This window comes from Acanthochromis polyacanthus, chromosome 4 (assembly GCF_021347895.1).
Source record: "Acanthochromis polyacanthus isolate Apoly-LR-REF ecotype Palm Island chromosome 4, KAUST_Apoly_ChrSc, whole genome shotgun sequence".
Lineage (NCBI taxonomy): Eukaryota > Metazoa > Chordata > Actinopteri > Pomacentridae > Acanthochromis > Acanthochromis polyacanthus.
In genome coordinates, this window is record NC_067116.1 from 15970516 (window position 1) to 15986874 (window position 16359).

The 16359-nt window shown below is 40.8% G+C and overlaps 1 protein-coding gene across 7 annotated transcripts; it reads left to right on the top strand.

Moving 5' to 3' along the window:
* Nucleotides 1–1261: 1261 nt before the first annotated feature.
* fxr1 (FMR1 autosomal homolog 1) lies at nt 1262–15318 on the top strand. 7 transcript variants are annotated; one of them, XM_022197940.2, is made up of 18 exons: nt 1262–1374; nt 3213–3265; nt 3383–3476; nt 3579–3650; nt 4700–4848; nt 5093–5186; nt 5659–5775; nt 6474–6644; nt 7121–7199; nt 7660–7769; nt 7926–8012; nt 8976–9201; nt 9417–9510; nt 9620–9735; nt 9843–10052; nt 10319–10396; nt 11148–11230; nt 13438–15318. In XM_022197940.2, the coding sequence occupies exons 1-18, from the start codon at nt 1324–1326 to the stop codon at nt 13627–13629; spliced, it is 2076 nt and encodes a 691-aa protein (XP_022053632.1). In that variant the 5' UTR covers nt 1262–1323; the 3' UTR covers nt 13630–15318. The 7 variants fall into 7 exon arrangements, with proteins under 7 accessions (XP_022053632.1, XP_051803406.1, XP_051803407.1 ...); XM_051947446.1 differs by lacking the exon at nt 10319–10396 and adding an exon at nt 8681–8791 and having other exon boundaries at nt 1263–1374; nt 7917–8012; XM_051947447.1 differs by lacking the exon at nt 10319–10396 and adding an exon at nt 8681–8791 and having other exon boundaries at nt 1263–1374; nt 7920–8012.
* Nucleotides 15319–16359: the final 1041 nt, after the last annotated feature.

Below are 16359 nucleotides of genomic sequence, written 5' to 3' on the forward strand. Positions count from 1 at the left end.
TTTGTGACACTGTGGGCTGTATGCTGCAGCTTCAGGGTGTAATTATTCAGCCAGGATTTGACATTTTATTTCACTCATGATGTGTCTTTAAGCATACAAAAAACACAATGAAGACTTGTTAACAAGGTAGAAAAAACTTGCTTTTCACTGGATGCTGTCTGTAAGAGATCTCTTACTAATCACATTGTGACACTGGCACAGTTCTTGGGCTGAGTGAAAATACACTACAATGCACACGTTTATTTACTTAAATCGATGAACCCCGACTGCTTCAGAAAGTGTAGGGCTTTTGTATTTTTGAAGAGAACTCCCTAAATCTCTTACACTGAAAGTGTTTAGGAGAGTCTCTTGTAATGGTTGATATTGACAGGAAAAACAAACAAAAAAACAGCTTCCATGTGCATTCAGGTTGAATAATTTGGTGAAAATACTTCAATGTGAATTTCTTGAGAAATATTGCAATTGGATTTGTGACATAATGTCTTAAAGTCAAGTTTCAGCTCAGTATCAACTGTGTATTAGATATAAAATATCTGAAGGAGCATTACTACTTGAAAAAAGCACGACTGTCACGAAAGGAGGAAAGCATGACTTTGTAAAATCATTGACATGAAAGTTTAAAGCAGATTACATGCAGAGCAAAAAGTACAAGGCGTGGCTGTTAAATTTTGAGACTGTGCTCATCTCAGATGCACCACAACGTCCAGGCTTGATTCACATAATCACATAGTTTACACTGATCAGTTGCTTCAATCTGGCCAATTAAATTGAATTTCAGTATTGGTCTTATTGATTAATAGTCCCGTGTTATATATCCTAAATTGCAACCTTTACAAATAACTAATTGCATTTTCAAATGTATGTACAGGCCTCTAGGAACCTTAATTATTAGCAGTTACAGACATGTATGCAACATTACATACATTTTGTGCATGTGTACCTTTGATACTTAAAGCAGGCGATGGTAGACTGAAAGCATGAACTTTTATTGAAATAAAATTGCATATGTATGACTTTTACTGCAATCGTGTGTGGTTTTTTTGCATTATGGGATAAGTGGGATGTGAACAGGCTACTCTGGCAGTCATGATTTTGTGTCAACAGGGCAATATAATACCACAAACATAGCAGTAAGTGAGGAATAAACAGCAGAAAGCTTATTTGAAGTCCTCCACATGGCAACACGTCTTACCTCTTTTGTGACTGAATGAGTGTGGAGCAATATGTGAAAGCAGTGAAGAGCAGAAACCTCCTCATTCCTCAAACTTCTGCCCTGATGCTTCAAGAAGCACCTGTCGTCCCAACATCCTTTGCGTGTCCAATATGGAAGAACTGGTGGTGGAGGTCCGTGGCTCCAACGGGGCTTATTACAAGGTAAATACCGGCTTATTAACACGGTATCGGACATAAAAGCTTGAAACACGATACGGTATCGTAGTTGAAGTCTCCTGGACCACGACAACATGTTCCGACTTGCTCAGAACCCACTTAAGTGCTTGCCATTAGCTTACACAGGCACTGCTAGCCAGTGTTAGCAGGCTAAGCTAGCATCGCTCGGAAGTCTTCGCCAACTGTCACTTTTAAGCGACATTCTTGTAAGCCACATATGAAGAAATGCGATCATGTCTGCGACAAATCGAATATAACTTCACTGTTAGGTGTTTATAATTTTGCTTGACTGTGGTGGCAGCTTAACCGAGCTAAAAGTTAGCTAACTTGCTAGTTGCCTAACTGTTGACGTCGAAAGATGTGGCTAAAGTAAGTTGCGCGTGCAGCCGACTGTTACTGCACGTCGTTTAGTCGTTTTTTTAACGGTTATTAACTCAGGGTTTGTTCGTGTAGCGTGTTAAAGTGTTTGTTGTTTTGTGTTTACGGCAGTGATTTAGAGCTCTTTCTCTGCACAGACTCCATGCTTGACTGTCGCTGTCTATTATTTGATACTTCATCATGCCTAAGCTATTTTTTCTATGTGAATGTGTGAGCCAGCTGTTCCTTGTCAATCCTGACCAGCTGGCATGTCAGGAGAGGGTCACTGATACCACAGACTTAAAAGCTATTTCTAGACCGGCTGCCTAAAGTAATGCTCCCGTCTCTTTTCCTCTCACCATCCCTGTGTGTGTCCTCGCCCCTTCTCTCATCTCCTTTTCCTTTTCCACCTTTTCTTGTCTCACCTCTATGCCTCAGGTTACTGCAGCAGTACTGTATTTTTTTTCTCCATCCTGACTGTTTTTCTTTGTCTACCCAACCCTGCTTTCATGAGACACTTGGATCACCCTCCCCAGGCTGCATTTTGGACTCTTGGGTTACACCTCTGTGTGATTCTATGGCTTTTTTAAAAATGTGATGTAACTGACCGCGCCCTTCACACAGGACTGTCAAATCTCCTAAATAACATGTCTGAAATATCTTGAAAATACTCAGTTCTCTTGAGTCTTTATAGCTAATCAAAAAGCATATACAGCTCAAGTGTATGTATTTAGATAGACAAGTACTTTTTTAGATCCAGAGGGAAGTTCAAGTGGCCGATAACTTAACAGGAAAGATGAAAAACTAGGAATATAGAAAACTACATTTAAATAATAAATAGTAAACCACAGTGTAAGTAGTGGTGGTACATATACATATAATGTGGTAATACTGGCATTTGTAAAAAATATGTTCCTATGGGAAGCATCAAACTATTTTTTCACTGCTGAGTAACGCTTTTTTTCACTTAAAAATACTATAATATTTCAATGACAGTTTCTCAGATCTCTTAAATTCATTTTTTTAGTTTTTCCAACTTATTTTAAAAGTCAGCAATATGAAATTTGCCATCATACATGACAACAAATAGTGTCAAGTCCACACATTTGAGAACCTGGATCCCCAGATTGTTTGGTGTGTTTACCTGTTAACTGACCAGAACGTAATACCTATAACCACAACTGATTGCTACAGCCATCCTTTAAATTTTAATTTTAAATACAGGTAATGTTGCATTATGACAGACATCCAACTAGTTTTAAAGCCATATTTATGAAAAAAAACCCTCTTCTTCCCAGTGTCCTTCTTCTCACCTGAGTGCGCTTTTGCATGCATGCACAAGATAAACTAAATGAGGACCCAGTCATGGAAAACCATCTCCAACAGATGGCTAGACGTCACTCGAAACCTTTAAATACGTAGCATGTAATTTCAGTCACTTGACTGTGTCTGTGTCTTTTCTGCAGGGCTTTGTCAAAGACATCCACGATGACTCTCTCTCCATTGCCTTTGAGAACAAGTGAGTCTCTGTTTTTACTATATTTCAACTGCATTCATACACATGTAAAGTTCAAAACATTTAAACAAATGCAGAAAAAAATATGTTTGAAGCCTTTTTTTTCCTTTCATTTTTTAGTTGGCAGCCAGAACGCCAGGTGCCCTTCAGTGATGTCAGGTTGCCACCACCTGCTGACACCAAGAAGGAGATTGGAGAAGGCGAGGAGGTGGAGGTGAGTCAGACACAGATATAGTCTTGTTTTTTCTTTCTTTTTGTCCTTAATTGTTCCTCTCTGTCTTTGCCTTACACTGGGTCTCTCCTAATCTTCTGGCAGATCTTCTCCAGAGCCAATGAACAGGAACCTTGTGGATGGTGGTTAGCCAAAGTCCGCATGATGAAAGGAGATGTGAGTATTGATTGTTAGAAACAAAAGTTTCATCCATCCATCCATTCTCTATACACCGCTTTATCCTCATTAGGGTCGCGGGGGGTGCTGGAGCCTATCCCAGCTGACTCGGGTGAAGGCAGGGGACACCCTGGACAGGTCGCCAGTCTGTCACAGGGCTACATATACAGACAAACAATCACACTCACATTCACACCTACGGACAATTTAGAGTCATCAATTAACCTCAGCATATTTTTGGACTGTGGGAGGAAGCCGGAGTACCCGGAGAAAACCCACGCATGCACAGGGAGAACATGCAAACTCCATGCAGAAAGAGCGCAGGCCCAGGCCGGGATTTGAACCGGGGACCTTCTTGCTGCAAGGCAAAAATGCTAACCAGTATCACACTGTGCAGCCCAGAACAAAAGTTTCTATATTTAATATTTGCTGTTCCTATATTACGTTTTTACTGATTCTGTTTCAGCAGTATTGTTATTATCCTGACAACTTATAACACCTGGTCATTAGCAGAACTGTTTCATAAATGCTAATGCGGCTAAACACAGTTTTTGTCGATATTTTCAAAGAGCAAGTTGAATACCTACTTTTACTGTTGTACTGCTGTATACAATATGTTAGATTTGGTGTGTCTAGGTTTTATTTTGGGCTACACAGAGGTGTGGTGGTTAGCACTTCTGCATTGCACCTAGACGATCCCTGGTTCGCGTTCTGGCCTTCCAGGGATCTTTCTGCATGGAGTTTGCATGTTCTCACTGTGCATGCATTGATTTTCTCCAGGTGCTCCAGCTTCCTTCCTCAGTCCAAAAATATGCTTAGGTTAATTGATAACTCTAAATTGCCCTTAGGTGTGAATGGGAGGGTGATTGTTTGTCTGTATATGTAGCCCTGTGATAGACTGGTGACCTGTCCAGGGTGTCCCCTGTCTTCACCCTAAATCAGCTGGATAGGCTTCAGCCCCCCGCGACCCAATGAGGATTTAGCAGTATAGATAAGGGCTGGATGGATAGAGGTTTTATTTTACACATTATACCTGTCTGTATTTCTAGTTCTATGTGATTGAGTATGCAGCCTGTGATGCCACCTACAATGAAATTGTGACCTTCGAGCGTCTGCGTCCAGTCAACACCAACAAGGCCATCACCAAGAACTCCTTTCACAAGTGCACTGTCCCTGTTCCCCAGGATCTACAAGAAGCGTACGTACAGCACCGTCACAATAAGCACATTAGAGATGGACAGATCTCAAATTCATAATCTTGTTCTCTGTATTAGCAGTGGTAATGCACATGTCTACAGTAGATCAGTTACTGTGGATGTAAAGATTGTCTGTCTTCTCATTTCTTCACTTCCAACTGTCAGCTGTATGTCAGATGTTGAGCTAATGTAAGCAATTTGTTTACATTAGCGATTTGGAAGTAATACAGTTTTCTGATATTACAGGTGCCAGAGTGAGAATGCCCACAAGGACTTTAAGAAAGCTGTGGGAGCCTGTCGCATCTCATACTGCCCCGAGACCAGTCAGCTAGTGATTGTGGTAACTGGCTTGCTGTAATTCTGTGGTGACATTTAGATACATATAATGTTGTCTGTGCTCCTGCAGGATGCGTTACACCTTTGTAATTAGGGCTGCACCTAACGACGCGTCGACGAGTCATCTGAGCACGATACGTCATCAAAAGCGGAAGTGAGCCCGCAATGCAACAGAAATTCCCTTCCGACTGGCGCGCGGAACACGGACGAACGTCGGCGCGGTATCGTGCATGTATTATGTATTCACGCTGCAGCGCCGACGTTCGTCCGTGTTCCGCGCTCACTTCCGCTTTTGATGATGTATCGTGCTCAGACGACTCGTCGACGCGTCGTTAGGTGCAGCTCTATTTGTAATGCTCAGCATGCCTGTGTTGTGCATGACTCAGCTATTCCTTTACATTACTTATCATCAACGAAGGAGCAGCTCTTCAAATTTGCATAATTATTTCATTTTCTGTGTGTTTGTGTGTGTTAAGTCTACCAATGAGACAACAGCAAAACGTGTGACTTTGCTGAGTGACATGCATCTGCGGAGCCTGAGAACCAAGCTGCTTTTAATGTCACGCAACCAGGAGGCCACAAAACACCTGGAGGTAAGTCCGTAACAAGAAAAAATATTTTACTGTAGTGACCTGGAGGTCAGGTACTGTTTGTATTGTAGTACCTTTGGAAATAAATCAACAGGCGTCCACAGTAGGTCAGTCAGTAACTATGGTAACATGAAGGGTGGATGGTGATATAATGGTACCATATAAAGTTAGCTAAGACAACACAGAGACTGAACTTCTTTTTAGGAACATATATAGTTTTGCTCATAATGCTGTAGTGTACCAGCAATATCTGAATCATTTGAAGTCATGTCATCCTACCTCTGCATGGCACAAAGTTTCATGTTTGTATGTAAAATAAAAGACTAGAGTTTGTGGTAAAAAAAAAAAAAGAAAATATTCCGATGGCCTCATTAAGTTTCTGATAGTTGCACAGATATACTACATCATGGTAACTGGTTACATATAAAGGACACCATATGTGATGTTGACGCTTTACTTTTCTTGTCTTTTGACTGTCCTGTTGCCACAGGGTCATTTAGTTAACTAGCATCTTCAACCACTACTGGAGCAGAATTTTATGTTGTGTGTTATGGTGTTTGTTACTGGTCAATTTTTTCTAGGAATATAAGCTTTAGCTAGAGCATTAAATGTAAATATAAAATAATTAAGTTCATGGATTGCAAATTAACCACAGTTAAGATTAACACCATGGATACGACTGCGTTCTTGTGTTTGTGTAGAACTCCAGACACCTGGTGTCGTCCTTCCAGGAGGAGTTTATGGTGAGACCGGATCTGATGGGCCTGGCCATCGGAAGCCATGGCAGCAACATCCAGCAAGCACGGAAGGTTCCAGGCGTCACTGCCATTGAGCTGGATGAGGAGACAGGGACATTCAGGATTTATGGAGAGGTAAGCTGTTGTGTGGCCCTTAACCAGTGACAAAAAATGTATAGCCAAGATCAAAGTGAAAAAGGGTTCCCTCTTGGAAATCAAAAGATTTTTCCTTTTATTTCATGTAATTTGACAAATTGTTTCAGCTATTTCAGCATTGGGTCCTTCCAATTTTTCAGCAGCAGTGGGCATCAGTTACCATACTAACAAGTGTGTCAAGTGGCTACATGTAATCAAAGGTGTCCTCGGGATGGCATGGGCACTGTAACAAATACATGGCAATTTTTTGTATGGCAGATTATATATGACTTAATACGAAAAGAATGCCTCATATAAAAGTATTATTAGCAAGTTTTTATTATGTCTCCTTTGAATTGTCATTTTACTGTGGTTGTTTTTGCTGATATTGTCAATGGTCATTATGTGGTTAGAACTAGGTGACTGGATTCTGTCCAGATTGTACTAATTTTATGCAAAATTGTGTTGTCCTGTAGACAGCAGAGGCAGTTAAGAAGGCCAGGAGCTACTTGGAGTTTCTGGAGGATTCTGTTCAGGTGCCGAGGAACCTTGTTGGTATGAAGACACAAACATTTCTGAGTTTTTAAATTCCAAAAACCTTCTGTAAAAAAAAGACATACTGTGCTGGTAATTGGCACATTGGCATGTTATGGCAGTCACGCACAGTATATTGCAAGACAGTCATCTTGCATTCCTTATATTTGTGTAACTTAAAAGTTAATCCTTAATATGACAAAAATATTTAAAAATAACAATATCTTTCCTATATTCGGTTAAATTTTGTTCATATAATTTACAACATGTCACCTCATAGCTCTTGACATAGTAAGGGGAAAACCTTACAAATTTTAAATAGAGAACCCAACAAATCCAAAGTTTCCTTTGAATTTTTTTCTGAGCAAGCACTTGGTGACAATGGGAAGGAACAAAAAATATTTACTCCTTCTGTAAGTTTCAGCTTTTTGGCTTTAACTACTACTGCTGTTTCTCATCTTTCCCTGCTTTGTGTCACCAGGCAAAGTAATCGGTAAGAACGGTAAGGTCATCCAGGAGATTGTGGACAAATCCGGAGTGGTGAGGGTCCGGATAGAAGGAGACAATGATAACAAGCAGCCTAGACAAGAAGTAAGCCTGCCACAGCGACGTGCTTACTGCCATCTAGAAAACACTAATTAGTGTCACAAATGTTTCTAACTCTGCACAGATGAAGTGCACTTCCTGTCTGCCTCAGACAGTCCCATACTAACATATGTGCTGTGTTTTTGTGTTTTGTTGACACAGGGAATGGTCCCATTCACCTTTGTCGGTACTAAGGAGAGTATCGGTAATGTTCAGGTCTTGTTGGAGTACCACATCTCTTACCTCAATGTAAGGCCACATCTTTGTGAACTGGGGAAAACGGCTTGTCCTTGATACATGTTTGTCTGTGTGTCCTCCAAGTCTTTTCTTTCACTCAGTGCCACAGCATCAATGTACAGCTATCTCAGGCTGCCTATGATTGCCCCTCCTGGTTAATCACATCGCCATTCACAAGGCCTAACTTACTCCACTTGGCTGTCAGCATGTTAACAGTTCTTCATAAGTATTGCTGAAGCAACATTGCTTTGAGTTTGTGCTTTGAGTGCTAGAGTGATGCTTGATGAGGAAGTATATAAAACCAATCAAGAAACATATATAATTTAATATGACTCAAAAACACAGCATGATACAGGACATGTCTGTATGCAGTAAATATAAAGATTATGAAGGTGTGTGGTAGCATTTCATAGTGGAAATGTCTGCTATGACCTCCTTACAGCATTTATCACCTGGATCACCACTGCAGTCTTCAGTCTGCTTTATTCATTGTGAATGTCAAATAATTCTAATGATCTAATCATAATAATTCATAATATACAGTTTTTGAATGAACACTTCACAGATATGACTGTCCTGTTTTGTGGTGTGTGCTTTGCTGCGTATGCGTTTTGCACTGTGTTTGCATGTTTTGTGCTACGCTTGTGCTTCGTGTGTGTTTGTTTTTGCACTGTGTGTAGGACATGGTGAGGCTTCTTGAGGAGGGCCAGCTGCTAGAGGAAGAGCTGAGGGAGAGGAGACTAGCAAGATTGAACATAAGATGCACAAGGCGAAGTGGATGTTTTTTAGATGTTTGTATGATTATTATACATGTGGATCCAATAATAGTCTTTTCAGACAGACAAAAAAAAATCTCAGATTTGCTTGTTTTTCATAAACACAAATAATGTACAATCACTCGTATCATATTTTTTGCTTTTCCATTTGCCTTGTATATTTTAGTCTATATTCTTACCATCTCTTCTTCCCTTCTAGGAGGTTGAGCAGCTTCGTCTGGAGCGGTTGCAGATTGATGAACAGTTACGTCAGATCACCCAGGGTCACCGACCAGTTGACAGGGAGAGAGGAGAGAGAGGGGAGAGAGGAGGAGGATATAATGCTGACAACAGTGCCAATGCCTCTTCATCCTCCTTGCATGTCAGTCGCTCCTACAACGGTCGAGGCCGTGGGCGCAGAGGCCACAGCTACAGCACTGGATACGGTTGGCACCTTTAAAAATCTCATACCCCTATTAGACTTGTTTGTTGCCAGATACTGGAGTGTTTGCATAAGGATTTCCCCTAAATAATGCAGCAGTTTAAGTGTGTGGACACTAATAAGATTCCCAAGTATTGATTATTTGTTTCTGTAACAGATCCTGTATTGTCCTTGTTCTGTCTCTCTCTGTTCTACCTTTATGTGTCTGCTTAAATTCAGGCACAAACTCAGAGCAGTCCAACGCCTCTGAGACTGATTCAGAGCGCAGGGATGAGCTGAGTGACTGGTCACTGGCTGGAGAGGACCACGACAGGTAGCTTTGCATTGTCAGACTGAAAGATGGACAAAAGATATGCAGTTTTGTGTGCTATGTTGATGCCAGCTGTTTGTGCTCTGTACCACTTTGTCTGATGGATTTGCAGGGACAGAGATAGAGGCTCACGGCCACAAAGAGACGGCCGCAGGAGACCAGGACCCGGCAGAGGCCGAGGGGGGCCTGGAGGACGGGGAAGAGGAGCAAGAGGAGGATACAGTTCTGGTAAATTTCAATGTTAAAACACATATGCAACATGTAAATTTGTGTTTTTTTATTGAAACATACATCTAAACATGACCTGTTCTTTGTAAATCTGATTTTTCCTACAGTAGGGCATCGGGACCATGACGACAACCACGCCTATGGAGTCATAGAGACAAACACAGAGACAGACCAGACAGCCGATACCGATGCCAGTGAGTCCAACTTGCCTGCAAACCGCCGCCGAAGGTCTCGAAGACGCAGAACAGATGAGGATGCTACACTGATGGATGGCATGAGCGAGTCTGACAACGCCTCAATGAGTGAAAATGGAATAGGTATGGAAGTCTTTGGATATGGTGAGATCACTTTATAAGACTTCATTCATGCAGACAGACAGTGCATACAGGTTTTAAGAATTTTTTGGAACACAGAAGTGAATAAAATAGCCTAGTGCAGTTTTTATTTGTCAGGGATGTGCAGCAGAGCATCATTTCCCATTTTCAATGTCAGAGAAACCCATGCACTTCAAAGATTACATCTCTGCTTTAAAAGCAATTTAAGCCCCCCAATACCTCTCTTTGTGACGACCTAACACCCATAGATGACTCGGAAGCTAAACCTCAGCGTCGTAATCGTAGCCGACGTCGCCGCGTCCGCCTGCCTGAGGAGAGGCAGCCAGGTAACCATGGGAACCACTAATATGCCCTCACTGGTCATTGCTCTGAATGGCTTAGCTAAAAAGTTGTGCACTCTGTTTCATGTGTGTGTGCCACCAAGAACATATCGAATAAAACCTTGTAGCTGAGTGCGGCGTGTCCTTTAAGGGTTTTGCTAATTAATTAAATGTGGCTGGTTGACAGTCATAAGAATTGTCATCTTAATACTGTAAAAGATAATTTTCTACAGTAATTAGGTTGGCTACATTCAAGTGTTTACACCTGGTTGCTTTGCATGCACTAAGTATGCTCAGTATGTGTCTTTTGTCCTTTAATGGGTACAACACTTTACTAATAACTACAACGGCTGAGACTTGTTTGTGTGTCGTCAGGCAGTCGTTACAAAAGTTGCATTCCAAATTTGTGTGGTGTAACAGTAAACCTGACTAACACGTTCTTTGTAATGTTGTTGAGTTTAAAATTCCTAGAAAGCTTCTCTCAGACTATTAGGGATAAACGTTTGTTGCTGTGTGAAAAGTGACACACAGGCTTGCTTTCTACAGCTACTGGTCGTGTTGTCAGGTGTTCCAACATTGTCTGTGTTCCACTAATCAACAGGAATTGTAAGATGCCGTTAAAATTCTGATTAATCTCTGAATATCTGGGACATATTTGCTGAACATTTCTCAGCACGGATTAAAACGCTCTAAGTCACTGCTTCTGCCTTCTTTGGTTGCCAATGTTGTTTTTTTCTCTGTTGTCTTTTCTGTGCAGTGACTGTGGCCGACTACATATCCAGGGCTGAATCTCAGAGCAGACAGATGACCACCAAGGACTCCAAGAAAAGCAAAGATGTGGTCAGTACTTGCATGTGATGTGTTAACAAATTGTTTGCAGACTAGAGATAAATTTGATGAAGTTGTAATACTAGCTGCTCAGGATGTTTGTCAGTCCCTCATTAAACTGATTTGTCTCCATCTGAATGCTAGATAAATGCTACTTCATTGTGTGATGTTTGTGTCTGGTCAGTTACAGCTGGAGTTGGCAGTATTTTTTGGCATTGCCACACAAAAGCTCCATAGTAACCTTTCAGCATATCATACTACAAATAGTCTGAGGAGAAACTGGACTTCAGAAGGCTGGCTTTTGTATCTCATATATGAAAAGTGCATATACACTACTGTTCAGAAGTTTGATGTCACACGGGAAACTTCATGTTTTCCATGAAAACTTACACTTTTATTCACATGCTTACATAACTGACTACGGTTTTCTAATCATCAATGAGCCTTTCAACAGCATTAGCTAACACAATGTAGCATTAGAACACAGGAGTGATGGTTGCTGGAAATGTTCCTCTGTACCCCTATGGAGATATTCCATTAAAAATCAGCCGTTTCCAGCTAGAATAGTCTTTTATCACATTAACAATGTCTAGAGTGGACTTATGATTCAGTAAATGTTATCTTCATTGAAAAAAAAATGCTTTTCAAAAGTAAAGACATTTATAAGAGACCCCCAAACATTTGATTGGTAGTGTACATTTTCCATCAAAATTTAAATCTTGGTGTCAAAATTTAGAATAAGAAAAGCACTCAGAGAGCGCAGTACTCCGCCAAGGCTGCTCAGTCGTATCATTTCCAATGGATAAGTCCACAGTGGTGGATTTGTAGTACGACTGCAATCATGTGATCGTCAGCAGGCAGCTGATGTAGTGTTCACTTGTTGTCATAGTTACAGTGACGTAATGCTGCTACCTTACAATGATACCGAAATCTTTAACAAATCCGTGGATCCAGACTATAAACCACATCACTGCCAAAATGTAATCACTTGGTCCTCGTGCCATTTCTGACCTTCCCTGAAAACTTCATCCAAATCCATTAATATGTTTTTGAGTGATGTTGCGTACAGTAATAACTAACGTAGAATGTTGATTTTTGTTTTTTTTAAATTTATTTATGTTGTTTCATTTAATTCAAAAGAGGCTTTTCAAGAGTTGTCCTTCAGTATGGATTACCTCACGAAGTGTAAATAATCAGATATTGCTGGGGGGGGGTGGGCAGACATACATAGGATCATTAACCTTAAGGCTTTAGTACTAAAACTCACAGACTTAACTGACATAACTGCTGTAGTATCTGACTGCGTGAGTTCAAAAAGGCTTAAAATGGTTTTAAAAGCAGGAATGAGACACGCATGACAAATGTTCCTCTGTACCTCTTTGCAGATATTCCATTAAAAGTCATCTGTTTCCAGCTACAATAGTCATTTACCAAATGAACAATGTCTGGACTGGATTTCGGATTCATTTAATGTTATCTTTATTGAAAAGAAACTGCTTTACTTTTAAAAATAAGGACATTTCTAAGTGACCCAAAACTTTTGAACGGTAGTATACCTGTGCTTGTGCGGTGGGAGGGAATTCTACCAGGGACAGTAAAGAGCTGCGGAGAGCTCATATACAGGGGGTCCTTGACTTGCATCAGAGTTCTGTTCCTACGGTGTGATATAAGTCGATTTCCGCCGTAAGTTGGAACTCCAGTGAAAATGTAAACAAAGCCGTTACCTGCATCACGAAATCGATCAATTCACAGATTTGTACAACTACAGTAAGAAAAACAGTCATTAGCTCACACTGAAACACAACTCGGTCAGAAAATACCAGCGAAAATGTAAACTGTGAGTCTGACTTGCGCTTGGGAGCCATCATGAAGTTAGCGAATGTAGCATAATCTATGTGGTGGCAAATGTAAACAAAGCCTTATAGCAGCGTGACTACTGTACAAACAGTCTTCGTCCGCTCTGCTCGCCACCTAGTTCCACTGAACCAGTTCTGACATAACAACCAAACATCGTAAGTTAAACTGAGGACCGGCCCGTAATCAGTTCCGACGTAACGGCGAAACGACATAAGTCGAGGTCGTCATAAACCGAGGACTTCTTGTAGTTTCAAATTTTCTTTCGTTTTTCCCAGGTTTCTGCTTAGTGCAGCTGTAATGCCCAGTGAGCTTGAATACACTAGAAATGCATTGTCTTCAGGTGGTCTCTCCTTTCCGTTCAGGGTCAGGTGGACGTCATCGCTGAGCACAGCCCGCAGTCCGCCCCGGCAGCCACCAATGGTTCCAGCAACAGCACTGCCGACGGCGAGGGCAACAACGACACCAGAGGTCCCAGGTCTTCCAGCGACAGGCCTGCCAAAGTGTCCTACAAGGAGGACCCCAGCCCACAAGCTGTTGTTAACGGGCTCTCCTAGTCAGATCTGAGCAAAGGAAATGGTTTCAAATATTCTGTGGCTGCACTGGATTGAATCTCCGTGACTCTGGAGCAGCCTCAAAGGAGAATCTTAACATTTAAATACAAATAGCACTGTTCTTTTTTACTTTACAAATATTTGAAACCTGTTCCGCTGTGCAAGTTTTAGAGGTCGAAACCTTAACCTTCCCTTTACACGTATTCTGTCCAACTATCCATTTTACTACAGTTTTGTTTTGTTTTTACAATAGTTCTTCCTGTATCAGCTTGCCAAAGATAGTCAAACACACACAGACTCACAGACATGTACATGAGCTGTACTTTTCAGCCCTCTCTTCATTGAGCACTCTGGGTTGGACTGAATACAGTATTTATACATAAAATGCAGACAGGGATTCCACTCAAACCCATACTGTGGTATAAATGCAGCAGTACTTTTTTATGGTAAAAAAATAATAATCTTGCAGGGTTTTAGAACAAATCAATGCCTGCCTTGTACCAGGTGGACTCAGAAAGATGCTTCCACAACCTTTGTTCAGGATGCTTTGTGCATCTGAAGTAGTTTGTAAATTAGATGTTCTGCATGAGCAGTAACACGGTGCAGACAGGTTTCTTGGAATCCCAGGTATGTTTGACATACATGCGATCAGCTGTTGTGCCTTGAGAGTAGATTCAACATGTTGTTGCCTGGCTCTGCACACCATCTGAAATCCTTTCACCTATTTCTGTGTTGCCTGTGTGCCTTCATCTGCTGCAGTGGAACCATATAAGGTGTCTCCATGCGCTAAAAGTTCTCCTATGTGTGTACTGTGGGCAGCTGAAGGCAAACACTGAAATGCCCTAAAAGGATTTCAGAGGCATCTTTTTAAAATCAGGTGTGTCTTGTTCTTAATGTTGTGGGAAGGGGGGGATGAATCCAGTTATCCTTTCTATATATATATATATATATAAATCTGTTGAGGAGTTTGACATTAGCTGCTTCCTGTTTTTCAATATGCAACCACTTCAGTCATAGATGAAATGTTATTACAGCGTGTCTGGAAAAGAAACAATAGAGGAGTTGTTTTCTTTGCACTGAAACGTAACCTTTTGTGTTGAAGAGCTGATTGTAGTTGAGTCTGGAAACTGGTCCGTTACTGTTTAGTGCTGGACAGAAATGTAGCCATCAGAGCTGGGTTTCCTGGGAACATCTCACTGCTAAACATTGGGCAGGTTCATCCTCAGTGCTGTTTCACCTGCAGATTCAAAGCATGTTTCTGTGCCCACTTTTACTAAAGCCCTGGAAGAACATGACCACCCTGGTGTTGAGGTGATTCTAGGAAACCAGGCCCAGGTGACCACGATGTCATTTTCATGGTTCTTCCACACTGGCTGGCTGGAAACTGGTCATGACTGTTCCACTAAGGAAGGAGATTTATTTGGTTTATTTATTTTATTTGAAAAAAAAATGTACAGTATTTAAAAATAAAAAAAGTCTTCTTTTTCTTGACACTAAAACATGCGTTACCAGAAGGTTTTCTTTTCAGAAAAATGACAATTTGGACTACTGAGAGTTGTAAAATCCCACTTGTTTTTGTTGGGTCAACTACAGTATATTGTTTTTTTTTTTTTTTTAAGGATCGTCTGGTTGGTTGATGTGCAATATGTTTTGTATGCAGGTAGTTCTTAAATAAACTTGATCTTCCATGTAGATCTAAAACCGACTGTCTGGCTCACTACTGAACACTGACATCACATCATGTTTGGCAGAAATGCTGCTCTGCTGCAGAGCCGAAAGTCCTCCCAGTCTGATGACGAGTTTAGAGGAGTAGCTCACATTTTTGTTAAACCATTTGTCATTTTTCAGTTTACTTATGAAACCATAAATAAATGAAACCCAAAGCACATTATAACTGCTTTTGAAATTACTGGGACTTGTTACCGTTAGCTCACGTAAGTGGTGAAGCTTCTCCATGCTGTAAACTTCCACATTGTACGTTACATCATGTTCAGTGACACCGCTCCTACTGTAGGTTTAGACTGTCAATAGAAGTATGAAAAAAAAAGCTGCTTGGTTACAGTTTTTATGCCATGTCTGTTTTAAGTCTGCTAATTACAGCTGAATGATTTGGGAACATTTGTGACTGCAACTGGATTAAAGTCACAATTTCAGGTCAACGTTCGCAGTGTAATAGACTTAAAATGTAAAGGAGCATTACCACATGAGAATCCATGAAAAGTGACTGTTAAACCCTGTTAAAGCTGCACAACATACACTATCATTCCAAAGTTTGATGTCACATAGGCAGCTTCATGAAAACTCACACTTTTATTCATGTGCTAACATAACTGTACAAGGGTTTTGTAATCATCAATTAACCTTTCAACACCATCAGCTAACACAATGTAGCATTAGAACACAGGAGTGATGGTTGCTGGAAATGTTCCTCTGTACCCCTATGGAGATATTCCATTAAAAACCAGCCGTTTCCTGCTAGAATAGTCATTTATCACATTAACAATGTCTAGACTGGATTTATCATTCATTTAATGTTATCTTCATTGAAAAACTGCTTTTCTTTCGTCCCTCATGTCCTGTGGGTCACAATTGACCCATTTCAATGTTTGAAAATGTGGGGAAAAAAATTCACAGTGAAACTTCTGATGTCCACATTTTCAACATTTTTGGGAAATCTTAGAACATTTTTGGTGGGAAAAAAACAAATGTTAAAAATCTTTCTTAAGAACATTC